This window comes from Perca fluviatilis, chromosome 21, assembly GCF_010015445.1.
Source record: "Perca fluviatilis chromosome 21, GENO_Pfluv_1.0, whole genome shotgun sequence".
Taxonomy (NCBI): Eukaryota; Metazoa; Chordata; class Actinopteri; order Perciformes; family Percidae; genus Perca; species Perca fluviatilis.
This window is the reverse complement of record NC_053132.1, coordinates 2,268,715-2,296,534: the sequence shown is the minus strand read 5'-3', so window position 1 is coordinate 2,296,534 and position 27,820 is coordinate 2,268,715. Positions and strand designations below refer to the sequence as shown.

The window sequence follows — 27,820 nt, the reverse complement described above, 5'->3', positions numbered from 1 at the left end:
TGGTCAGACCAGGTCTATGGACTCTAGTAGCTGCCTGTCTTTAGATGGTGTTGTATATCTAAAGCTGTGGTCAGACCAGGTCTATGGACTCTAGTAGCTGCCTGTCTTTAGATGGTGTTGTATATCTAAAGCTGTGGTCAGACCAGGTCTATGGACTCTAGTAGCTGCCTGTCTTTAGATGGTGTTGTATATCTAAAGCTGTGTTCAGACCAGGTCTATGGACTCTAGTAGCTGCTGGTCTTTAGATGGTGTTGTATATCTAAAGCTGTGTTCGACCAGGTCTATGGACTCTAGTAGCTGCTGGTCTTTAGATGGTGTTGTATATCTAAAGCTGTGTTCAGACCAGGTCTATGGACTCTAGTAGCTGCTGGTCTTTAGATGGTATTGTATATCTAAAGCTGTGTTCAGCCCAGGTCTATGGACTCTAGTAGCTGCCTGTCTTTAGATGGTATTGTATATCTAAAGCTGTGTTCTGACCAGGTCTATGGACTCTAGTAGCTGCCTGTCTTTAGATGGTATTGTATATCTAAAGCTGTGTTCAGACCAGGTCTATGGACTCTAGTAGCTGCCTGTCTTTAGATGGTGTTGTATATCTAAAGCTGTGGTGACCAGGTCTATGGACTCTAGTAGCTGCCTGTCTTTAGATGGTATTGTATATCTAAAGCTGTGTTCAGACCAGGTCTATGGACTCTAGTAGCTGCCTGTCTTTAGATGGTGTTGTATATCTAAAGCTGTGGTCAGACCAGGTCTATGGACTCTAGTAGCTGCCTGTCTTTAGATGGTGTTGTATATCTAAAGCTGTGGTCAGACCAGGTCTATGGACTCTAGTAGCTGCCTGTCTTTAGATGGTGTTGTATATCTAAAGCTGTGGTCAGACCAGGTCTATGGACTCTAGTAGCTGCCTGTCTTTAGATGGTGTTGTATATCTAAAGCTGTGTTCAGACCAGGTCTATGGACTCTAGTAGCTGCTGGTCTTTAGATGGTGTTGTATATCTAAAGCTGTGTTCAGACCAGGTCTATGGACTCTAGTAGCTGCTGGTCTTTAGATGGTGTTGTATATCTAAAGCTGTGTTCAGACCAGGTCTATGGACTCTAGTAGCTGCCTGTCTTTAGATGGTATTGTATATCTAAAGCTGTGTTCAGACCAGGACTATGGACTCTAGTAGCTGCTGGTCTTTAGATGGTATTGTATATCTAAAGCTGTGTTCAGACCAGGTCTATGGACTCTAGTAGCTGCCTGTCTTTAGATGGTGTTGTATATCTAAAGCTGTGTTCAGACCAGGTCTATGGACTCTAGTAGCTGCTGGTCTTTAGATGGTGTTGTATATCTAAAGCTGTGTTCAGACCAGGTCTATGGACTCTAGTAGCTGCTGGTCTTTAGATGGTATTGTATATCTAAAGCTGTGTTCAGACCAGGTCTATGGACTCTAGTAGCTGCCTGTCTTTAGATGGTGTTGTATATCTAAAGCTGTGGTCAGACCAGGTCTATGGACTCTAGTAGCTGCCTGTCTTTAGATGGTATTGTATATCTAAAGCTGTGTTCAGACCAGGTCTATGGACTCTAGTAGCTGCTGGTCTTTAGATGGTGTTGTATATCTAAAGCTGTGTTCAGACCAGGTCTATGGACTCTAGTAGCTGCCTGTCTTTAGATGGTATTGTATATCTAAAGCTGTGGTCAGACCAGGTCTATGGACTCTAGTAGCTGCTGGTCTTTAGATGGTGTTGTATATCTAAAGCTGTGTTCAGACCAGGTCTATGGACTCTAGTAGCTGCCTGTCTTTAGATGGTATTGTATATCTAAAGCTGTGGTCAGACCAGGTCTATGGACTCTAGTAGCGCTGCTGGTCTTTAGATGGTGTTGTATATCTAAAGCTGTGTTCAGACCAGGTCTATGGACTCTAGTAGTACGCCTGTCTTTAGATGGTATTGTATATCTAAAGCTGTGGTCGACCAGGTCTATGGACTCTAGTAGCTGCTGGTCTTTAGATGGTATTGTATATCTAAAGCTGTGGTCGGACCAGGTCTATGTGGACTCCTAGTAGCTGCCTGTCTTTAGATGGTATTGTATATCTAAAGCTGTGGTCGACCAGGTCTATGGACTCTAGTAGCTGACTGTCTTTAGATGGTGTTGTATACCTAAAGCTGTGGTCAGACCAGGTCTATGGACTCTAGTAGCTGCCTGTCTTTAGATGGTGTTGTATATCTAAAGCTGTGGTCAGACCAGGTCTATGGACTCTAGTAGCTGCCTGTCTTTAGATGGTGTTGTATATCTAAAGCTGTGGTCAGACCAGGTCTATGGACTCTAGTAGCTGCCTGTCTTTAGATGGTGTTGTATATCTAAAGCTGTGTTCAGACCAGGTCTATGGACTCTAGTAGCTGCTGGTCTTTAGATGGTGTTGTATATCTAAAGCTGTGTTCAGACCAGGTCTATGGACTCTAGTAGCTGCTGGTCTTTAGATGGTGTTGTATATCTAAAGCTGTGTTCAGACCAGGTCTATGGACTCTAGTAGCTGCCTGTCTTTAGATGGTATTGTATATCTAAAGCTGTGGTCAGACCAGGTCTATGGACTCTAGTAGCTGCTGGTCTTTAGATGGTATTGTATATCTAAAGCTGTGTTCAGACCAGGTCTATGGACTCTAGTAGCTGCCTGTCTTTAGATGGTATTGTATATCTAAAGCTGTGTTCAGACCAGGTCTATGGACTCTAGTAGCTGCCTGTCTTTAGATGGTATTGTATATCTAAAGCTGTGTTCAGACCAGGTCTATGGACTCTAGTAGCTGCTGGTCTTTAGATGGTGTTGTATATCTAAAGCTGTGTTCAGACCAGGTCTATGGACTCTAGTAGCTGCTGGTCTTTAGATGGTATTGTATATCTAAAGCTGTGTTCAGACCAGGTCTATGGACTCTAGTAGCTGCCTGTCTTTAGATGGTGTTGTATATCTAAAGCTGTGGTCAGACCAGGTCTATGGACTCTAGTAGCTGCCTGTCTTTAGATGGTATTGTATATCTAAAGCTGTGTTCAGACCAGGTCTATGGACTCTAGTAGCTGCTGGTCTTTAGATGGTGTTGTATATCTAAAGCTGTGTTCAGACCAGGTCTATGGACTCTAGTAGCTGCCTGTCTTTAGATGGTATTGTATATCTAAAGCTGTGGTCAGACCAGGTCTATGGACTCTAGTAGCTGCTGGTCTTTAGATGGTGTTGTATATCTAAAGCTGTGTTCAGACCAGGTCTATGGACTCTAGTAGCTGCCTGTCTTTAGATGGTATTGTATATCTAAAGCTGTGGTCAGACCAGGTCTATGGACTCTAGTAGCTGCTGGTCTTTAGATGGTGTTGTATATCTAAAGCTGTGTTCAGACCAGGTCTATGGACTCTAGTAGCTGCCTGTCTTTAGATGGTATTGTATATCTAAAGCTGTGGTCAGACCAGGTCTATGGACTCTAGTAGCTGCTGGTCTTTAGATGGTATTGTATATCTAAAGCTGTGGTCAGACCAGGTCTATGGACTCTAGTAGCTGCCTGTCTTTAGATGGTATTGTATATCTAAAGCTGTGGTCAGACCAGGTCTATGGACTCTAGTAGCTGACTGTCTTTAGATGGTATTGTATATCTAAAGCTGTGTTCTGATTGGCTGTCACACTAAAGCTGTGTTCTGATTGGCTGTTAGACGAGAAGGATAAACTCACGTTGAGGCACACGGTGTCCAGGTACATCTCTGTGAACTTGATGTCTTTGTAACCCTCGGCAACCTCCCGACATTTTCTCAGAAACAAACCGTCTGACATTCGCCTGGAGAGACAGACAGGCAGGGAGACAGACAGGGGGAGAGAGAGAGAGGGAGAGAGACAGACAGGGAGAGGTACAGCGAGAGAGAGAGAGAGGGAGAGAGACGGACAGGGAGAGAGAGACAGATAGGGAAAGAGACAGTGAGAGAGAGGGAGAGAGAGACAGGGAGAGAGAAAGACAGGCAGGGAGAGAGACAGGGAGAGAGAGAGGGAGAGAGACAGACAGGGGGAGAGAGAGAGAGGGAGAGAGACAGACAGGGAGAGGTACAGCGAGAGAGAGAGAGAGGGAGGGAGACAGACAGGGAGAGGTACAGGGAGAGAGACAGACAGGGAGAGAGAAAGACAGGCAGGGAGAGAGACAGGGAGAGAGAGAGGGAGAGAGAGAGAGAAACAGACAGGGAGAGAGAGAGACAGAAAAAACAGTCAGAATAAGCAACAACGTTGAAAACAGTCTGAGTGATGTCTCCAACGTTTGAGACATTCTACAAGTTGTTCTATATTTAGGGCCCGAGCGCCGACAGCGGCAAAGGCCCTATTGAAACTGAAGGAATTATTCTTTCCTTCTTTCTTTCCTTCTTTCCTTCTTTCTTTCTTTCCTTCTTTCTTTCTTTCCTTCTTTCCTTCTTTCTTTCTTTCCTTCTTTCTTTCCTTCTTTCTTTCTTTCCTTCTTTCCTTCTTTCCTTCTTTCCTTCTTTCTTTCCTTCTTCCTTCTTTCTTTCCTTCTTTCTTTCTTTCTTTCTTTCCTTTTCCCGTCAAATGAATTGGCTTTTTGAGGGGCTTAACATATTCAAAAACTCACCAAATTTGGCGGTCGCATCAAGTCTGGTGAAAATTTACTTATTTTAAGGGTTTTGGGAATAGGCACACAAAAATGGCTCGCTAGCGCCCCCTAGAAAGTTAAGAAAATTTAGCCCCTGCAGTGCGTTTAACGTAGACTCACGAAACTTGGTAGACATATGTAACATGTCAAGATGTACAAAAAACTTCATTAGAGCCATACCCTAAACCCAACAGGAAGTCCGCCATTTTGATCTCAAAGTTCGAAATTAGTGCGATTTTGGCCATTTCCACATGTCGTACTTTAACGAACTCCTCCTAGAGATTTCATCCGATCAACTTCAAACTCGGTCTGTGCCATCTTAAGATGTTAAAGATGAAAAGTTGTTAAAAGAAAAACTTTTCGTAAAGGGCGCCGTGGCGGGCGGCGCCTTTTGTCGCGCTACCGAAACAGGAAGTGGGTGTAACTCGAGTGTACGTTGTCCGATTACCTCGAAACTTTTCAGGATTCATAAGAGTCCAACCCTGAGGACAAATAAAGGCCGATATTTACTTAAAGTCATATCGCCCCCTAGTGGCAACAGGAAGTAGGCCTAAAAGTCAAGGTGCTATACTTTAACGAACTCCTCCTAGAGATTTCATCCGCTGGACTTCAAACTTGGTCTGTACCATCCCAACACCTTAACGATGAAAGGCTATTAAAAGAAAAACTTTTCGTCAGACGGTGTTTAGCGATGACCAAAGAAGTTGTTGTAACTTGAGTGTACGTTGTCGTATCTGCCCGAAATTTCTCACGATGGACAAGGGTCCAGGCCTGAGGACACCTACAGGCCAAAATTTACTTTCGGTCATAGCGCCCCCCGCTGGCAACAGCAAATCTGCCTTATATGACAAACATCATCCGATTTACATGAAACTCAGAATGTGTGGTCTACATGTGATACTGAGCCGCACCCTATAATATGACCACGCCCACTCACTCAGGCCACGCCCCCTTTCATAACATTTGAACCGTTTAAGGTAGAGTCTTGTGTGAGGTGTCATTGAACTCAGCAAAGACTTCCTTCTTCATTGGTGATGGTTTGGCCCGCCCCCTAAGCTTTAGCCCCGCCCCCTTTCTTAAAATTTGAACCATCTAAGGTAGAGTCTTGTGTGAGGTATCAATGAACTCAGCAGAGACTTCCTTCTTCATTGGTGATGGTTTGATCCGCCCCCTATGCATTAGCCACGCCCCTTTTCACAGCTAATGAACCGTATGTCGTAGAGTCTTGTGTGAGCTATCGTTGAACTCGGCGGGGAGTTCCCTTTTCATTGGTGACGGTTTGCGGCGTCTGAATGCCGCGCAAATGCACGGTCGCAAGGAGCGGAGTCCGCCGGTAACCCCGATGCACACCGAGGCGCGAGGGCCCGTCCATCGCTGCTCGCAGCTTTAATTGAAAATTGAATCTCCAACGTGACTGACATGATGTGAACAAACAAAAAAACAAAAAAAAATAAGGGGGGGGGGGGGGGCCGCGCGGGGAAAAAAAAAAAAAAAAGAGGGGGGCTAACATGATGCTGGCCTTGTGGACAGACAGACAGACAGGCAGACTAACATGATGTTGGCCTTGTGGACAGACAGACAGAGAGACAGACAGACAGGTAGACTAACATGATGCTGGCCTTGTGGACAGACAGACAGACAGGCAGACTAACATGATGTTGGCCTTGTGGACGGACAGACAGACAGAGAGACAGACAGGTAGACTAACATGATGTTGGCCTTGTGGACGGACAGACAGACAGACAGGTAGACTAACATGATGTTGGCCTTGTGGACGGACAGACAGACAGGCAGACTAACATGATGTTGGCCTTGTGGACAGACAGACAGAGAGACAGACAGACAGACAGACAGACAGACTAACATGATGTTGGCCTTGTGGACGGACAGACAGACAGAGAGACAGACAGGTAGACTAACATGATGTTGGCCTTGTGGACAGACAGACAGACAGACAGGCAGACTAACATGATGTTGGCCTTGTGGACGGACAGACAGACAGAGAGACAGACAGGTAGACTAACATGATGTTGGCCTTGTGGACAGACAGACAGACAGACAGACAGACAGGCAGACTAACATGATGTTGGCCTTGTGGACAGACAGACAGAGAGACAGACAGACAGGCAGGCAGACTAACATGATGTTGGCCTTGTGGACAGACAGACAGAGAGACAGACAGACAGACAGGCAGACAGACAGACTAACATGATGTTGGCCTTGTGGACAGACAGACAGACAGACAAACAGACAGACAGACAGGCAGGCAGACTAACATGATGTTGGCCTTGTGGACAGACAGACAGACAGACAGACAGGCAGACTAACATGATGTTGGCCTTGTGGACAGACAGACAGAGAGACAGAGAGACAGACAGGCAGACAGACAGACTAACATGATGTTGGCCTTGTGGACAGACAGACAGAGAGACAGACAGACAGACAGGCAGACAGACAGACTAACATGATGTTGGCCTTGTGGACAGACAGACAGAGAGACAGACAGACAGACAGGCAGACAGACAGACTAACATGATGTTGGCCTTGTGGACGGACAGACAGAGAGACAGACAGACAGACAGACAGGCAGGCAGACTAACATGATGTTGGCCTTGTGGACAGACAGACAGACAGGCAGGCAGACTAACATGATGTTGGCCTTGTGGACAGACAGACAGAGAGACAGAGAGACAGACAGGCAGACTAACATGATGTTGGCCTTGTGGACAGACAGACAGACAGGCAGGCAGACTAACATGATGTTGGCCTTGTGGACAGACAGACAGAGAGACAGAGAGACAGACAGGCAGACTAACATGATGTTGGCCTTGTGGACAGACAGACAGACAGGCAGGCAGACTAACATGATGTTGGCCTTGTGGACAGACAGACAGACAGGCAGGCAGACTAACATGATGTTGGCCTTGTGGACAGACAGACAGAGAGACAGAGAGACAGACAGGCAGACAGGCAGACTAACATGATGTTGGCCTTGTGGACGGCTGTGACGCTGCTCCTCTGGTTGTTGCGGGCGTACTCGAAGGCGTACTCGGCGATGCGCCGGCTGGCGTCCTCGGTGATGAGTTTGATGCTCTGGACCACGCCCTCCACGATCTACAACAACAACAACAACAACAGGCCTCAGGGCAGGAAGCAGACACACAACAAACAGGAAGCGGAGGGAAAAACAACAGGAAGGAAACGCACTGGAGTTCATCAGGGACCCGTGTGATTGGAGGATCACTCACAGGACGTGACATCACACACTGCCAGCTGACCGATCGCAGAGTTCAACAATAACAAGGTCCTCGCACACTGATTCAGAAAGGTAGGTCAACGCTGTCTCTGACAGGTTAGAGAGAGAGAGAGAGAGAGACAGACAGACAGACAGGTTAGAGAGAGAGACAGACAGACAGACAGAGAGGTTAGAGAGAGAGAGAGACAGACAGACAGAGAGACAGACAGGCAGACAGAGAGGACCGATAGACAGAGAGACAGACAGACAGAGAGGACAGACAGAGACAGAGGACAGACAGACAGGACACACAGAGACAGACAGACAGACAGAGACAGGACAGCATAGTGAGGTAACGGTACTGTCAGAAGGAGAGAGAGGCAGAGCGACAGCAGCTGTTTCTTGCGAAATTTTCCAAACGGATTAATTAATACGCATGGGACTCAGTGTGCAAGGTTTCCGTGCCAACGCTCGTTGACCGTTTTGATCGTGCGCGGTTGGCCAATCAGGAATGAGTTGCTGCTAGACGCTGTTGTACGTGTTGGCTTCGTGCTAAGCTAGGCTACAGGCGTTCCTTCAGATTGGAGCTGACAGTGTGAACACACCAGGAGTCAGGGTGGTTTGTCCTCCTTACCCTGAAGACCTTCAGCGGCAGCGAACGTAGTCTGCAGTCTGCAGCGAGGCGACCTACAGGACACAGGGTACCGTCATCTCTGGCAGCAATACTCAAAATAAAGCCCAATATGTTAAAATAGAAAAAAGGCCCCAAAACTGCCAAAAACGGACAAAAATGTAAAAAAAAAAAAAAGTATCCCGTCCCTTGTAAGTGTCCTGTCCCTTTAGGAGACTGTGTTCTAAGTGTACTGTCCCTTTAACAGACTGTTATGAGTGTACGGTCCCTTTAAGAGACCCTGTAAGTGTCCTGTCCCTTTAAGAGACCCTGTTCTAAGTGTACTGTCCCTTTAAGAGACCCTGTAAGTGTACTGTCCCTTTAAGAGACCGTGTTATGAGTGTCCTGTCCCTTTAAGAGACCGTGTTATGAGTGTCCTGTCCCTTTAAGAGACCGTGTTATGAGTGTCCTGTCCTTTTAAGACACCATGTTATGAGTGTCCTGTCCCTTTAAGAGACCGTGTTACGAGTGTCCTGTCCCTTTAAGACACCGTGTTATGAGTGTCCTGTCCCTTTAAGAGACCGTGTAAGTGTCTTGTCCCTTTAGGAGACCCTGTTATAAGTGTACTGTCCCTTTAAGAGACCCTGTTATAAGTGTCGTGTCCCTTTAAGAGACCCTGTAAGTGTACTGTCCCTTTAAGAGACCGTGTTATAAGTGTTGTGTCCCTTTAAGAGACCCTGTAAGTGTACTGTCTCTTTAAGAGACCGTGATATGTGTCCCGTCCCGTTCTAAGTGTCCTGTCCCTTTAGGAGACCCTGTTATAAGTGTACTGTCTCTTTAAGAGACCCTGTAAGTGTCCCGTCCCTTTAAGAGACCCTGTTCTAAGTGTACTGTCTCTTTAAGAGTCCCTGTTCTAAGTGTACTGTCTATTTAAGAGACCCTGTTAGTGTACTGTCCCTTTAAGAGACCCTGTTATAAGTGTCCTGTCCCTTTAGGAGACCCTGTTCTAAGTGTCCTGTCCCTTTAAGAGACCGTGTTATAAGTGTCCTGTCCCTTTAAGAGACCGTGTTATAAGTGTCCTGTCCCTTTAAGAGACCGTGTTATAAGTGTCCTGTCCCTTTAGGAGACCCTGTTATAAGTGTCCTGTCTCTTTAGGAGACCCTGTAAGTGTCCTGTCCCTTAAAGAGACCCTGTTATAAGTGTCCTGTCCCTTTAGGAGACCCTGTTATAAGTGTCCTGTCTCTTTAGGAGACCCTGTAAGTGTCCTGTCCCTTAAGGAGACCCTGTTATAAGTGTCCTGTCCCTTTAGGAGACCCTGTAAGTGTCCTGTCCCTTAAGGAGACCCTGTTATAAGTGTCCTGTCCCTTTAAGAGACCGTGCGAGCTCTCACCACATGTTCGATGCCGCTGTACTCTCCCTCGGTGTTCTCCCGGATGGTGACCAGGTCCACGTTGGTGTAGGGAGTCTTGTAGCCTTCGATGGAGACGCACGGCCGCACGTTGGCGTAAAGGTCGAAGGTCTTCCTCAGCAGCAGGTTCATGGAGGGGTGGCCGGCAGCGATGGGCGTCTTCAGGGGTCCTGGGGGGGGGTACAGATTAAACTAAACGGACGCTCAAAATTTAGGAATATATCAAACTTAATGTCTGAAGTCTGAAGTTAAGATACGAAGAGTCTACGAATCACAGAAACAAATCCTTAACTTTAGGAATCCTCTTCTCTCAGGTTAGAAAATCAGGGGAAGCAACAAAACATCGGGTAAAGGTCCCAAAAAGGACCAAAACATCCCAAAAAAGGACCAAAACATCCCAAAAAGGACCAAAACATCCCAAAAAAGGACCAAAACATCCCAAAAAGGGCCAAAACATCCCAAAAAAGGACCAAAACATCCCAAAAAGGACCAAACACATCCCAAAAAAGGACCAAAACATCCCAAAAAGGACCAAAACATCCCAAAAAAGGACCAAAACATCCCAAAAAGGACCAAACACATCCCAAAAAGGACCAAACACATCCCAAAAAGGACCCTCTCATTCATCCAGTGATAGAAGCCCTCTCATTCATCCATTCATCCAGCGATAGAAGCCCTCTCATTCATCCATTCATCCAGTGATAGAAGCCCTCTCATTCATCCAGCGATAGAAGCCCCTCTCATTCATCCATTCATCGCGATAGAAGCCCTCTCATTCATTCAGCATAAGCTTATAATCATCCAGGATACTCACATACCCTATGCCATTAGGCCCCTCCCATTCATCCAGTAGAACCTCTCTCATCAGTAAATCATCATGTGTAGAGCCCTCTCATCATCATCCAGTAGCCTCTCATCATCCAAGATAGAAGCCCTCTCATTCATCCATTCATCCAGCGATAGAAGCCCTCTCATTCATCCAGTGATAGAAGCCCTCTCATTCATCCAGTGATAGAAGCCCTCTCATTCATCCAGCAGTGATAGAAGCCCTCCTCCCATTTATACCGATAGAAGCCTCTCATTCATCCATTCATCCAGCGATAGAAGCCCTCTCATTCATCCATTCATCCATATAGAAGCTCTCATTCATCCATTCATCCAGCTGATAGAAGGCTTCTCATCATCCATTCATCCAGCGATAGAAGCCCTCTCATTCATCCATCCATCCAGATAGAAGCCCTCTATTCATCCATTCATCCAGTATAGAAGCCTCCCATTCATCCATTCATCCAGTCATAGAAGCCCTCTCATTCATCCATTCATCCAGTGATAGAAGCCTTCACATCCATTCATCCAGTGATAGAAGCTCTCATTCATCCATTCATCCAGGATAAACCCTACACCATTCATCCAGTGATAAGCCCTCAATCCATTCATCCAAAAGTGATAGAAGCCTATTATCATTCATCCAGCATAGAAGCCTCTCATTCATCCATTCATCCAGTGATAGAAGCCCTCTCATTCATCCAGTGATAGAAGCCCTCTCATTCATCCATTCATCCAGTGATAGAAGCCCTCTCATTCATCCAGCGATAGAAGCCCTCTCATTCATCCATTCATCCAGTGATAGAAGCCCTCTCATTCATCCATTCATCCAGTGATAGAAGCCCTCTCATTCATCCATTCATCCAGTGATAGAAGCCCTCTCATTCATCCAGTGATAGAAGCCCTCTCATTCATCCAGTGATAGAAGCCCTCTCATACATCCATTCATCCAGTGATAGAAGCCCTCTCATTCATCCAGTGATAGAAGCCCTCTCATTCATCCATTCATCCAGCGATAGAAGCCCTCTCATTCATCCATTCATCCAGTGATAGAAGCCTCATTCATCCATTATCCAGGATAGAAGCCCTCTCATATCCATTCATCCAGTTATAGAAGCCCCTTCATTCATCCAGATAGAAGCCCTCTCTATTCATCCAGTGATAGAAGCCTCTCATCACCATTCATCCAGCGATAGAAGGCCTCTCATTCATCCATTCATCCAGTGATAGAAGCCCTCTCATTCATCCATTCATCCAGTGATAGAAGCTCTAATCCATTCATCCAGTGATAGAAGTTCTCCTCATTCATCCATTCATCCAGTGATAAACCTCCATCATCCATATAGACTAAATTTTATAGAAGCCCTCTCATTCATCCATTCATCCAGTGATAGAAGCCCTCTCATTCATCCATTCATCCAGTGATAGAAGCCCTCTCATTCATCCATTCATCCATTCATCCAGCGATAGAAGCCCTCTCATTCATCCATTCATCCAGTGATAGAAGCCCTCTCATTCATCCATTCATCCAGTGATAGAAGCCCTCTCATTCATCCAGCGATAGAAGCCCTCTCATTCATCCATTCATCCAGCGATAGAAGCCCTCTCATTCATCCATTCATCCAGTGATAGAAGCCCTCTCATTCATCCATTCATCCAGCGATAGAAGCCCTCTCATTCATCCATTCATCCAGTCATAGAAGCCCTCTCATTCATCCAGCGATAGAAGCCCTCTCATTCATCCATTCATCCAGCGATAGAAGCGGAGGTGAGAACATGAACTCACCTTTGAGGCCGATCTTGTTGCGGTCCATGGACTCCTTAGCATCTGGAGGGATCATCCACCTTCCTCCTGGTCCTTTAATGGCCGTCACGTTCCTCTCCTCCCACCTGATGGGAGCCTGAACACATCACAGGAAGCTATTACATCACAGGTAACTATTACATCACAGGCAACTTTATTACATCACAGGCAACTCTGTTACATCACAGGCAACTCTGTTACATCACAGGCAACTATTACAGGGTTCATACGCATTTTAACCAATACTTTTCGGCAAATTTCCATGACTGTGTTCCTGAAAATGTGAGTCGACCTTCCAACGGGCGATAAAAATGTCTGAAAACGTTGCCGACAAACCGACAACGTGGACGTCTTTACGGACGTTATCGGCACTTTTCCACGCTGCTTTTTTCAACGGTTTTGTCATTTTTTAGGGAGGTTTTTTTCTCGCATTTTTGTCACTTTTTTAAATGTTTTTGTGACTGACCTGAAAAGTGACAATATTACAAAAAATAACTCACAGAAATTATAAAAAAAAAAAAAGTGAACATGCTGAGACTAAGGATGAGCCCAGAGACTAAGGATGAGCTCAGTGAACATGTTGAGACTAAGGATGAGCCCAGTGAACATGCTGAGACTAAGGATGAGCCCAGAGACTAAGGATGAGCTCAGTGAACATGTTGAGACTAAGGATGAGCCCAGAGACTAAGGATGAGCTCAGTGAACATGTTGAGACTAAGGATGAGCCCAGTGAACATGTTGAGACTAAGGATGAGCTCAGTGAACATGTTGAGACTAAGGATGAGCTCAGTGAACATGTTGAGACTAAGGATGAGCCCAGAGACTAAGGATGAGCTCAGTGAACATGTTGAGACTAAGGATGAGCTCAGTGAACATGTTGAGACTAAGGATGAGCTCAGTGAACATGAGACTAAGTATGAGCTCAGTGAACATGTTGAGACTAAGGATGAGCTCAGTGAACATGTTGAGACTAAGGATGAGCTCAGTGAACATGTTGAGACTAAGGATGAGCCCAGAGACTAAGGATGAGCTCAGTGAACATGTTGAGACTAAGGATGAGCCCAGTGAACATGTTGAGACTAAGGATGAGCTCAGTGAACATGTTGAGACTAAGGATGAGCTCAGTGAACATGTTGAGACTAAGGATGAGCTCAGTGAACATGTTGAGACTAAGGATGAGCTCAGTGAACATGAGACTAAGGATGAGCTCAGTGAACATGTTGAGACTAAGGATGAGCTCAGTGAACATGTTGAGACTAAGGATGAGCCCAGAGACTAAGGATGAGCTCAGTGAACATGTTGAGACTAAGGATGAGCCCAGTGAACATGTTGAGACTAAGGATGAGCTCAGTGAACATGTTGAGACTAAGGATGAGCTCAGTGAACATGCTGAGACTAAGGATGAGCCCAGTGAACATGCTGAGACTAAGGATGAGCTCAGTGAACATGTTGAGACTAAGGATGAGCTCAGTGAACATGAGACTAAGGATGAGCCCAGTGAACATGTTGAGACTAAGGATGAGCTCAGTGAACATGTTGAGACTAAGGATGAGCCCAGTGACTAAGGATGAGCTCAGTGAACATGTTGAGACTAAGGATGAGCCCAGTGAACATGTTGAGACTAAGGATGAGCCCAGTGAACATGTTGAGACTAAGGATGAGCCCAGAGACTAAGGATGAGCCCAGTGAACATGTTGAGACTAAGGATGAGCCCAGAGACTAAGGATGAGCCCAGAGACTAAGGATGAGCCCAGTGAACATGCTGAGACTAAGGATGAGCCCAGTGAACATGTTGAGACTAAGGATGAGCCCAGAGACTAAGGATGAGCTCAGACTAAGGATGAGCTCAGTGAACATGACTAAGGATGAGCCCAGAGACTAAGGATGAGCTCAGTGAACATGAGACTAAGGATGAGCCCAGTGAACATGTTGAGACTAAGGATGAGCCCAGTGAACATGTTGAGACTAAGGATGAGCCCAGTGAACATGTTGAGACTAAGGATGAGCCCAGTGAACATGTTGAGACTAAGGATGAGCCCAGTGAACATGTTGAGACTAAGGATGAGCCCAGTGAACATGTTGAGACTAAGGATGAGCTCAGTGAACATGAGACTAAGGATGAGCCCAGTGAACATGTTGAGACTAAGGATGAGCCCAGTGAACATGTTGAGACTAAGGATGAGCCCAGTGAACATGTTGAGACTAAGGATGAGCTCAGTGAACATGAGACTAAGGATGAGCCCAGTGAACATGTTGAGACTAAGGATGAGCCCAGTGAACATGTTGAGACTAAGGATGAGCCCAGTGAACATGTTGAGACTAAGGATGAGCCCAGTGAACATGTTGAGACTAAGGATGAGCCCAGTGAACATGTTGAGACTAAGGATGAGCCCAGTGAACATGTTGAGACTAAGGATGAGCTCAGACTAAGGATGAGCTCAGTGAACATGTTGAGACTAAGGATGAGCCCAGAGACTAAGGATGAGCTCAGACTAAGGATGAGCTCAGTGAACATGTTGAGACTAAGGATGAGCCCAGAGACTAAGGATGAGCTCAGTGAACATGTTGAGACTAAGGATGAGCTCAGTGAACATGTTGAGACTAAGGATGAGCTCAGTGAACATGTTGAGACTAAGGATGAGCTCAGTGAACATGTTGAGACTAAGGATGAGCCCAGTGAACATGTTGAGACTAAGGATGAGCCCAGTGAACATGTTGAGACTAGAGATGTTCCGATACCGATACCAGTATCGGTATCGGCGCCGATACTGCCTAAAACGCTGGTATCGGTATCGGGAAGTACTGGAGTTTATGCACCGATCCGATACCACGTAATAAAGCCCTAAAGAAAATCTACATTAAAGTAGTTTATTTATGTTCTTTCCGTTATAACTGACTGTCAAACTGGAGAATAAAAGAAAGTTCTACGGCATTCATTGTTTGTGTTTGTTCATGTTTCACAAAGAGTTTAACCTGATAGAAATAATATCACATCCATACAGGGATACAGCTGTTAAAACATAATAAAATATATGACACACTGGTATCGGATCGGTACTCGGTATCGGCCGATACACAAGTTCAGGTATCGGAATCGGTATCGGGAAGCAAAAAAGTGGTATCGGACCATCTCTAGTTGAGACTAAGGATGAGCCCAGAGACTAAGGATGAGCCCAGTGAACATGTTGAGACTAAGGATGAGCCCAGTGAACATGTTGAGACTAAGGATGAGCCCAGTGAACATGTTGAGACTAAGGATGAGCCCAGTGAACATGTTGAGACTAAGGATGAGCCCAGTGAACATGTTGAGACTAAGGATGAGCCCAGTGAACATGTTGAGACTAAGGATGAGCCCAGTGAACATGTTGAGACTAAGGATGAGCCCAGTGACCATGTTGAGACTAAGGATGAGCCCAGTGAACATGTTGAGACTAAGGATGAGCCCAGTGAACATGTTGAGACTAAGGATGAGCTCAGTGAACATGTTGAGACTAAGGATGAGCTCAGTGAACATGTTGAGACTAAGGATGAGCTCAGTGAACATGTTGAGACTAAGGATGAGCCCAGTGAACATGTTGAGACTAAGGATGAGCTCAGTGAACATGTTGAGACTAAGGATGAGCTCAGTGAACATGTTGAGACTAAGGATGAGCCCAGTGAACATGTTGAGACTAAGGATGAGCCCAGTGAACATGTTGAGACTAAGGATGAGCTCAGACTAAGGATGAGCTCAGTGAACATGTTGAGACTAAGGATGAGCCCAGTGAACATGTTGAGACTAAGGATGAGCCCAGAGACTAAGGATGAGCTCAGTGAACATGTTGAGACTAAGGATGAGCCCAGTGAACATGTTGAGACTAAGGATGAGCCCAGTGAACATGTTGAGACTAAGGATGAGCTCAGTGAACATGCTGAGACTAAGGATGAGCCCAGTGAACATGTTGAGACTAAGGATGAGCTCAGTGAACATGTTGAGACTAAGGATGAGCCCAGTGAACATGTTGAGACTAAGGATGAGCCCAGTGAACATGTTGAGACTAAGGATGAGCCCAGTGAACATGTTGAGACTAAGGATGAGCTCAGTGACCATGTTGAGACTAAGGATGAGCTCAGTGAACATGTTGAGACTAAGGATGAGCTCAGTGACCATGTTGAGACTAAGGATGAGCCCAGAGACTAAGGATGAGCCCAGTGACCATGTTGAAACAGATTTATTATTATTATTTATTAAATACCTTGGCAGCCTCAAAGATCTTCATGACGGCGCTGGAGATCTCCGGTCCAATCCCGTCTCCAGGAATCAGAGTCACAGTCTGCATCTGGACACACACACACACACACACACACACACACACACACACACACACACACACACACACACACACACACACACACACACACACACACACACACACACACGTAATAAGAGTTAACACACACACATGTAATAAGAGTTAACACACACATGTAATAAGAGTTAACACACACACATTTAATAAGAGTAACACACACATGTAATAAGAGTTAACACACACACATTTAATAAGAGTAACACACACATGTAGTAAGATGTGTGTTTGTATAGTGTGTGTGTGTGTATGTATACTGTGTGTGTGTGTGTGTGTGTGTGTGTGTGTGTGTATGTATAGTGTGTGTGTGTGTGTATGTATAGTGTGTGTGTGTGTGTGTGTGTGTGTATAGTGTGTGTGTGTGTGTGTGTGTGTGTGTGTGTGTGTGTGTGTATATTGTGTGTGTGTGTGTTTGTATAGTGTTTGTGTGTGTGTGTGTGTGTGTGTGTGCATGTATAGTGTGTGTGTGTGTGTGTGTGTGTGTTATGTATATGTGTGTGTGTGTGTGTTTGTATAGTGTGTGTGTGTGTGTGTGTGTATGTATAGTGTGTGTGTGTGTGTGTTTGTATAGTGTGTGTGTGTGTGTGTGTGTGTGTGTGTGTGTGTGTGTGTATAGTGTGTGTGTGTGTGTTTGTATAGTGTGTGTGTGTTTGTGTGTGTGTGTGTGTGTTACTAACCCCTCTGGAGAAGAAGGCAGCTGAAGAGAGGGTGGGCCTCTTGGCCCCCACCACCACCTGGGACAGCTGGACGAACAAAGGTATATTATTAGGTTTGTTTATTCTAACTAATTAATCCTGTATTATAAGAAGTTTGCCTCTAATTATTGCCGTTGTGCCGTTCAGCTAAATGCTTCCTCTGGGTCGATTAGTTGACTAAATCATGAGCGTTAGTCTCAAGGACAGCCCTAGGTTTTGTGTACTTATGATAGAATCACTGCAAATCAATTACCATTTTACTGCAATAACTAACTGTACGTTGGATTTAATGTATGCCGAATTTACCAAGAGGAACTCATCTTGTTTTTAAGCGTTTCAGTTGTTTACTACGGGATGTGAATGTTGCCCAATATGCAAGGTGACCTTAAATTGGTAGATTTTTAAACAGAGTTTGGTTTGGGGGGTCTACATTAATGACAGCGAACAGAACTGACGCATATAGCAACGGCTAGATTCGCGGCAGATTAACCTCAATTTTATTCCAAATACTAACTGTACAGTGGACTTCAAGTATGCCGAATTTACCAAGAGAGACTCATCTTGTCTTTAAGCGTGTCGCTTGTTTACTACAAGACGTGTAGTTGCCGAAACACGAAGGTGACCTTAAATTAGTAGATTTGTAAACGGAGTTCGGTTTGGTCTCTACATTAGGGAACGTGAACAGAGCTGAAGCCTCCAGCAACAGTTGTAACACACATATATATGTGATATAGAGGTATAGAGCTTCACGGTGGTGAAACCAGACATGTGATGAAGTGATGATAAATCACTAACACCTCAGTTAGCCTCTGCTAGCTGCCGCAGCTAAAGGACACACACAACCGTAGCTAACATGCTAACATGCTAAATGTAGCGTTTAAACAGCCGTTTGTGTCTCTATGGAAACACCGCAGACACGCCGAATTTCCCGCTCTCACACACAACACAACTCAGCACCGTTGAAGACATCCGCCATTAACAGAAATCAGCTTTAAAACATCTTTTCTCACCATTGACCTCCACGCGCAGCCTGCCATACTGAAGAAGAAGAAGAGCTTCACTCTGACAGGAAGAGGCGGGTTCAGTCCGAGAGGCAACTTCCGGATCGGGAAAGTCAAGCCTGATCGGATCAAATATCAAATAGCCCCCAACATCTCCTACCCTTCACCATACCTAGAGATTGGCATGGGGTACTTTCCAAAAATCATCTCTCACTGGAAATCAAACCAGCTATTAGGCTAACTGACATAAAACCATGCAGCCAGTGTGTAGGTATGGTGAAGGCTATATGATGGTGTGTGTGTCTGTGTGTTTGTGTGTGTCTGTCTGTGTGTGTGTGTGTGTGTGTGTGTGTGTGTGTGTGTGTGTGTGTGTGTGTGTGTGTGTGTGTGTGTGTGTGTGTGTTGTGATTGGTTGGGGTTAGGCATTTGACCTCGAGTGGTTAAGGTTAGGATAGCCGATTGGTCAGGGGATAGGACCTGTAGAAATGTGGTTACGTTACCTAGCGTTCTCAATGACGCCTGGCCAATAAATGCTATGGAAGGGCAGGTCTTGGCCACATTTTGTTGCCAAAATAAGTTAATACATGTTTTTGGAGAAGCAAATGGACATTTCCTTAAACTGCCTGTCTCTCTTAGTTACGCTGTTATCCTTCCTTCCTTCCTTCCTTTGACTGCTCTCTCCTCTCCCTTTCTATTACCATTTGTGTGCATCCCGTCCCAGAAATGCTTGTTACTAATCCTAGCTTCTGGGGAGTTTACTCCCCTGAGTCCTTATGTTTTTTTCACCCAGTGTATTTCCTTGGAGAACGTTGGCACCAAGATCCTGGTTGCAGCTGTCGCCGTGGTCCTGCTGCACTCCCTGCTGAGCAAAGCTACAAAAAAAGAATTGCTTAATTCTATTGTAGGGCTTCATGTCAACAAAAAGGTGACAAAAATGTCGGAAAAAGCAACAAATTTACAAAAAGGTGACAAATGTCTGAGAAAGCCACAAAAAAGTCGGAACAAAAACAACAAAAATGAGATGAAAAGCTCCCAAAATGTTAAAAAAAAAGTGACATGCAGTAACAAAAGCACGTCAATAAAGTCTATACGTCTGGCCCTCGGTGAAAATGAGTTTGACACCCCTGTGTTAAGGCAACCAAATATTCAACATGTGTGCAGTGATTCCTGCAATTAGCCAAAAAGCTTAAAAGTCTACTAAGAGTAGTCAAAGTCTCTTCCATAAAAATGGAAATTACAGTGCTCATACCCGCCTAATATAATACAATACAATACAATACAGTACAGCATCTGTTCGTGTTCTCAAATGTCCATTTCTGTGTTATCTGTCAATGCCAGGGGGGTTAGAAACCAGCTGACAGATGTAGGGCTGCTCCCTCTTAGTGGATTAGTCGACTAATCGGTGGTTTTGGTCTTAGTCAACCTAGATCTCTGTAGTCCATTAGTCAGGTCTGATGCTGTTTTCATGCTGAATGACTTATTTCCAAGAAACGTACGAGCTCATCTCTGGTAAACACAAGAATTAAAGTGGTGCTTTAACATGATTTACAGATCTGTCGATTAAATCAACTAATCGATTAGTCGGTACGATTGAAGGAGCGTTAGTCCACTAAGAAGTTCTTTAATCGAGCACAGCCCTAGACAGATGTGTCATTTTGGAGGAGTCAATGGGGAAGAGTAGGTGGTTTTCATTTGGCAGTAACAGGTCAGCAGAGGTCGCTATACTACAGGGCAAGTTTAATGGCCATGTCATCAAGCACCTAATACAGGTGTGTCAAACTCATTTTCCCAGAGGGCCACACTGGAAGAAGAGAATCCCACTGAGGGCCAGACATGGCTTTCTCAGACATTTGTCACCTTTTTGTAAATTTGTTTCTTTTTGACGCATTTTTGTTGACATGAAGCCCTACAGAAGTCATCAGAAGAGTTTCCTTAGCCATCGGAGAATTTAGTAAATCAAGCAAAACAATTTTTTACAGCCTGACACATGTGACCATATAAATACAGATGGTAGATGGATCATTCTTCTTGTAGACATTGACCAGTCTCAGTTTGTTTTGGTTAATATCTATGCATCCAATAATAGACCAAACAATACAGTCATTTTTTCAACAGTAGAATGTAAAATTAATCACCTCTTAATGGTATTTCCTTCAGCTAGCGCACAGGTGTCAAACTCAAGGCCCGAGGGCCAAATCCGGCCCCTCGCAGGTTTTGATCCGGCCCACATTTCAATTTAGATTCACAGTAAATTTAGGCCCACCTAGTTTTTGGTGCTTTTATTTATTTTTTTGACATTTTTGACGCCTTTTTCAGTGGTTTAGGCACTTTGTTTTAACGATTTTGATGCTTTACTCAATGTTTTGCCACTTTTTTGGAATTCTTTGGTGCTTTCTAAGATGTTTTTGTCACTTTCAGATTTTTTGTCACTTTTTCAGACAATTTTGATGCTTTATCTCGGCCTTTTTCCAACTTTTTTGGCGCTTTATTCAACGTATTTGTCGCTGGCTGAGGAACTTTTTGGGGGCTTTATGAGGCCCAAAATGTAAGTGAGAAGACTACAGTATATGAGTCATGCAATAATACAGTCAAAATATTTGAAATAAAAGCATGTTAATAAACTCTACGTGTCTGGCCCTTGGTGTGATTCTCATTTTCGAGTGTGGAGATTTTAATACAGTAATGGATGAAAGTATGGATAGATGGCCTCCCAAAGAGAGCAGCAAATGAATGAGGCAATATATGTCATCAACTGGACCTATTTGATATCTGGAGACATAAACACCCAAACCAAAACATATATACTTGGAATAATAAGGATAGATCTCAACAATCCTGCAGAGACTTCTGGCTGGTCCCATCAGAGAATAAGGTGGACTCAGTGATGATAGAACCAGTTTTTACAGATCATAAGGCTGTAACAATTAATGTCAATTTTGGGATGGTTAGACGCAGCCCTAACAAAGATTACTGGAAATTAAATAAATTACTTTTACAAAATAAACAACTTAAAAAAGAAACCCAAACCATAATTTAATAATTTACTTACTTCTAACTCACCCAGTAGAGCGTGCGCCCCATGTTGGCTGAGTCCTTTGCACCAGCGGCGCAGGTTCAAATCCGACCTGCTGCCCTTTGCTGCGTGTCGCCCCCTGTTTCATGTCTATCCAGTGTTACTAAAGAATGAAGGGAAAAGCCCCAAAAACAGTTATCTAATTTTAATAAACAAGCTCTGCTGGCCTGGACATTAATTTACAAGCAACATTTTACACCAACCAATTACTACATTTGGAATAACAAGGATATTCAATATAAAAATAAACCTATGTTTTATGGAAATTGGGTTGCTAATGGTATTGTATTGGTGAAGCAACTCCTTAATGCTGACGGGCAGGTATAAAGTAGAATGAATTCCTCTCCAAATTCTGGTTAGCAGTCACGCCAAGAAAACATGCAACAGTTGTTGATGCTGTGCCGAGGAGTGTGCTGCAACTTCTTACAGCAGGGGGTCAACTGGAAAATGAGAATCACATCGAGGGTCAGACACATAGAGATTATTGACATGCTTTTATTTAAGAGAAAAAGTCAAATATTGTGTATTATATATAATATATATATATAATATACTGTATTATTGCATGACTCATATACTGTAGAAAAATGTGCCAAAACATCAGAAAGTGACAAAAACATCGTAAAAAGCGCCAAAAACTTCCCAAAAAGTGGTAAAACATTGAGTAAATCAAAAAAGTATCAAGCATCAAAGCATCAAAAAAGTAAAAACAAAGTGCCTAAAGCATTGAAAAAAGTGCATAAACCGCCATAAAAGGTGTCAAAAATGTTGAAAAAAATGTAAAAAAAAAATAGCACCAAAAACTAGGTGGGCCTAAATTTACTGTGAATCTAAATTGAAATGCGGGCCGCATCAAAACCTGCGAGGGGCCGGATTTCCGCCCTCGGGTGGCTCCTGTGTCTCATTGCTTCTGCTCCACCATCGCCTCACACTACATGTTTCGCCTCGCTCTTTTTCTTTTTTTGTTTTCCTTGCTTCATATAACAAATGTTATTACTGTATATATTTTGTCTTAGAACTAACCAAGTATGGGTCACCCATACTTGTATTAACTTAGTGAAGTATATGTATGTTGTGTCTCTGTTTTAACATTTATTAATAATTTGTCTTGTTTCTTTTTTTTTTTTCCTTCCTCTCTTTCGTCCTGTTTTACAGTACAGGCCAAAAGTTTGGACACACCTTCTCATTCAATGCGTTTCCTTTTTATTTTCATGACTATTTACATTGTAGATTCTCACTGAAGGCATCAAAACTATGAATGAACACATATGGAATTATGTACTTAACAAAAAAGTGTGAAATAACTGAAAACATGTCTTATATTTTAGATTCTTCAAAGTAGCCACCCTTTGCTTTTTTATTAATAAGGGAAAAACTTCCAGTAATGAACCCTGACAAAGCACACCTGTGAAGGTAAAACCATTTCAGGTGACTACCTCATGAAGCTCATTGAGAGAACACCAAGGGTTTGCAGAGTTATCAAAAAAAGCAAAGGGTGGCTACTTTGAAGAATCTAAAATATGTACTACACGCTTCTTTGCTATCTTTTTATTTATTTTCTATATATATATTTTGGTCTGTATATGCACCTCTGGTATTGACTATTTGTATATGTACATACTGGCGATGTACCTATCTTCTTTGCTAATATAAAAAATAGGATAGCAATAGGAGAGCACTTCCGTGTGTTAGGATTTTTGGTGCGTTCTTGTCACCTGGGAATATCAGGGACCGCCCCCCTGGTTACGTTGTTTTTCCGACTGGCAGCGTTCATGTGGTCGGGATGCGTGTTCTTCTTCTTCTGTTATTTTGGCGTTTGGCGTAACAACTTGTTGCATGACTGCCACCAACGGTTGGCCGTAGCCGAGAGCATCAGGTGGTGAAAACATGGAGACACAATAACAGAAGATCTGCTGCTGTTTTCTTATACCAGCATCCAGACAGCACATCGCCAGGTGTGTGTGTGTGTGTGTGTGTGTGTGTGTTTGTGTGTGTGTGTGTGTGTGTGTTTGTGTGTGTGTTTGTGTGTGTGTTTGTGTTATCTGCAGGACAATCAACAGGAAAGGACACAGATCAGCTGTTGGTTTATACATATAGGCCTATTTATGAATAATCTGAAACATGTGATGTCTGTGTAGGAATTTGTCCAAAATAAACAGTTTCCTGTTTATTTTTATAAATAATAATATAATAAATTATAAATATAAACTTATTAAACTATAACTTGAAATATAGTTTACAGATATTCAGTCATCACAATTCGTAATCAAATAAAATTATACAAAAATATGTACAAATAATATAATATGAAGGTAAGTATAAAAGTAATAATCTAAGCAGAGAGAAATAAAGAGATACAAAGGTACAAAAGTGACAGACTTTCAAACTTTGTTACAGTTTTTTCCGATTGCTAAACGACAGTGGGCACAACTGGAGTCACATGTGCAAAAGTCTAACTACAGTCTGCACTACCAACAGTCACCTGAGCTAAACAGTTCACATCAGCTCACAGCTCATTCACAGCAACACAACTCTTAACACACGGCTCAGAACAGGCTCAGTGCAGCCAAATGCTATGCACAGGCCTCACTGAGATAACACACACACACACACACACACACACACACACACACACACACACACACACACACACACTGTCACTCATAACACACTGATACACACTGATACACACACACACACCTAGATAACACACACTGTCACTCAGGACACACTGAGAGTAAAAACACTAGCATCAAACAGCAATACAGAAAATTCTAACTTTTCATCTTTACAGTTTGAACAATTTCAGTGACTTCATACAATGTAATATTTTCTTCAAAGAAAAGAGTGACATTCTTTCACATGATTTATTAAAATTTTTAGAACATAATTCTTTAAGGTAAATGAAAATTAGCAGTTTGCTTCAATAGTCTGTAGTAATTTACGGAATTACAGTAATGAGAAAAAAAGGTAGAAACTAAAAGTTCATACTGTAATTCAAACAAATAATTGAGGGGCTAATCCTGCCTCTCTCTAGCATCAGGCCAAAGGTTTTCATCAACATCACATCTAATGTTCTCTCTTGCCATGCACCTGGGGAAGAACCTTCTGGAGTGCCTTATCCATCCCTGGCAGTCCTCTGGACTCGTGTCCTCACATCCGGCACGCATGGCTTCCAAAAGAGACATTTGGTCATGTGGGTGGTGACCAAACACTTTCCACCTCCAGGCAGAGAAACACTCCTCTATTGGGTTGAGGAAGGGTGAATATGCAGGCAGGTACAAAACCATAAATCTGCGATGTGCTGCAAACCAATCTGTGACAGCTGCAGAGTGGTGAAAAGCAACATTATCGCAAACTATGACAACAACTTGGGGGTTTCTTACTGGCTCCCCCTGTTCTGCTGGCACTAGCTGAGCATAGAGCTGTTCTAGGAAAGCTATAAGCCTTTCTGTGTTGTATGGGCCAATGAGTGGTGTGTTGAGAAGCAAACCATCATTGGCCATTACAGCACACATGGTGATATTTCCCCCCCTTTGGCCTGGACCCTCCACAGTGGCCCTTTGACCTATAACATTCCTTCCTCTGCGCCGTGTTTTGGCAAGGTTAAATCCAGCTTCATCGATAAATACAAATGAATGTGGTGTTTCCAGTGCTTCCACCTCCATTACTCTCTGAAAAACAGGAAGTGCACAGTTTTACTGTAGTAATGCTAGTGTTTTTTTTACTGTAAATATTTTTTATAGCTGTGTATGTAACCTCAGACGTCTTACCTGGACATGTTGGTATCTTTGCTCTTTTACCCGTTCACTGTTCCTCTCCAACGGTACAGTGTAGAACTGTCTCATTGTAACTTGGTGATTCTTTGGGACTCGAGCAATAGTCCTTGTGCTGACAGAATTAACATTTCCAAATATATCATTATCAGCCAGCACTCTATCTTGAATCTCCTGCAGTTTTATTGCATTGTTGACAACAACCATGTCAACAATAGCATTTTCCTGAGCATCTGAAAATATTTTTCCTCTTCCTCCTGTTGGGAGAAAAAAAGAAAAAAAAGAAATATTTTACAGTCAAACTTACTGTAATCGATATCTGTGTAAATATTCTATAATTGCAATACAAAATAAATTCCTGTAATGTTTTCATTTACTGTAAGTTTTTTTACTGATGTAAATCTCACCTGTTTGTATGATGGAAAATTTGCATTACAGATGCCACTGTGGATCTTTGCAGATTGGGTTGCACCCTCAACCCTGCCCCTCCCAATGAGAGACCATGGTTCACGACATGGTCTATAAGTGTAGCCCTTATTTCATCTGAAATAACAGCTCTATGTCTTCTTTATCTTCCTCCACGCATTCGCCCTCTCCCTGCCACCCTTCTCCCTCCACGAACCCATCTTCCTTTTTCCATTTCCAAAATTAGTCTTTCTGAGCTCTCTATATATATATATATATATATATATATGTGTGTGTGTGTGTGTGTGTGTTCACTAACAAGTCTAAAATAAGACACCTGCTTAGCCTTTCAGCTAAAATTGCAATCAGCAGTGTTTGATAGGCACCAGACTGAAATCTATTCTGTTTTGAATGTGTGGTTAACAGTTCTGACAGCAGTGTGTTAGCATTTGAACAAAGTGCTGTAGATCTACAGTGTTGTGCACGTTGTGGTTAAAGTCCTGGGATAAGTGTGTAGAGTTTTGAAAACTGTGTTCAAGCGATGAAAAAATGAACTAGAGTTTGGTCCACATGAAGTTAGAGTTTTGCACATGTAGCTCCAGTTGTGCCCACTGTCGTTTAGCAATCGAAAAAAACTGTAATAATATAGACAGCAGGAGCACTTAAATACAGAAATTTGAGTAGAAATCAGATATTAAAGTAGCTTTCTTATTGGATACCAGCTTAAGAGACTCAAAGTACATGTCAGATTCAACCTGGAATAGTCTGAAGCACGGTGTTGATCTGGAAAATTTTGCCTCATGGATATGGAATTTAGCTAATAAAATAAAGAGATTTACATTATTACATAACTTTCTATCTTTACATTCAAAATAGGTAATAATATGTTTCCCTTCAAGTGTGAGTGTGTGTGTGTGTGTGTTTCTGTGTGTGTCTCACACACAGAAACACACAATCATCATGGTCAACTTTAACATCCTATATGGCTTCACACCCTCTTATCTCCCTCAAACACACACACACACACACACACACAACACACACCACCACAACACAACACACACACACACACACACACACACACACACACAAACACCACACACACACACACACACACACACAACAACACACACCTTTTCTTTATATGATCATGCGGTGCCAGCCAGGTCTCTCTGTGTTGAGATATTTATTTTATTGTAGACATGATTATAGAATATAAGCAGTTAAAGTTGTATTTGTCCACGTTGCAAAAGAAGATGTCACTGACCAATAGGAGGTCAAGCTTGCTAGAGGTCAGGTGTGTGTGTCTGTGTGTCTGTCTGTGTGTGTGTGTCTGTGTGTGTGTCTGTGTGTGTGTGTGTGTCTGTGTGTGTCTGTGTGTGTGTGTGTGTGTGTGTGTGTGTGTGTGTGTGTGTGTGTGTGTGTGTGTGTGTGTGTGTGTGTGTGTCTGTGTGTGTGTGTGTGTCTGTGTGTGTGTGTGTGTGTGTGTCTGTGTGTGTGTGTGTGTCTGTGTGTGTCTGTGTGTGTGTGTCTCTGTGTGTGTGTGTGTCTGTGTGTGTGTGTGTCTCTGTGTGTGTGTGTGTCTGTGTGTGTGTGTGTCTGTGTGTGTGTGTGTTTGTGTCTGAGTGTGTGTCTCTGTGTGTGTGTGTCTCTGTGTCTGTGTGTGTCTGTGTGTGTCTGTGTGTGTGTCTCTGTGTGTGTGTCTCTGTGTGTGTGTGTCTGTGTGTGTGTGTGCGTCTGTGTGTGTTTGTGTGTGTGTGTCTGTGTGTGTGTGTCTGTGTGTGTGTGTCTTTGTGTGTGTGTGTGTCTGTGTGTGTGTGTGTCTCTGTGTGTGTGTGTGTGTCTGTGTGTGTGTGTGTCTCTGTGTGTGTGTGTTTGTGTCTGAGTGTGTGTCTCTGTGTGTGTGTGTCTGTGTGTGTGTGTCTGTGTGTCTCTTTGTGTGTTTGTGTGTCTGTGTGTGTGTCTCTGTGTGTGTCTGTGTGTGTGTCTCTGTGTGTGTGTCTGTGTGTGTGTCTCTGTGTGTGTCTGTGTGTG

The 27,820-nt window shown here is 43.6% G+C and overlaps 1 protein-coding gene across 1 annotated transcript in view; it reads right to left on the bottom strand.

Annotated features, from left to right (window-relative positions):
* The window catches only part of LOC120551574 (isocitrate dehydrogenase [NAD] subunit alpha, mitochondrial-like), a 20,905-nt gene extending 2,270 nt beyond the window's left edge, over positions 1-18,635 (bottom strand). The window contains exons 1-7 of the mRNA XM_039789062.1: positions 18,542-18,635; positions 17,514-17,579; positions 16,723-16,806; positions 12,470-12,584; positions 9,841-10,028; positions 7,586-7,719; positions 3,687-3,789 (exon numbers count right to left, since the gene is read on the bottom strand). Of these exons, the coding sequence (XP_039644996.1) occupies positions 3,687-3,789; positions 7,586-7,719; positions 9,841-10,028; positions 12,470-12,584; positions 16,723-16,806; positions 17,514-17,579; positions 18,542-18,568 (717 nt within the window). The 5' untranslated portion in view covers positions 18,569-18,635. The remainder of the gene's footprint in view (positions 1-3,686; positions 3,790-7,585; positions 7,720-9,840; positions 10,029-12,469; positions 12,585-16,722; positions 16,807-17,513; positions 17,580-18,541) is intronic.
* Between the last annotated feature and the right edge of the window lie 9,185 nt (positions 18,636-27,820).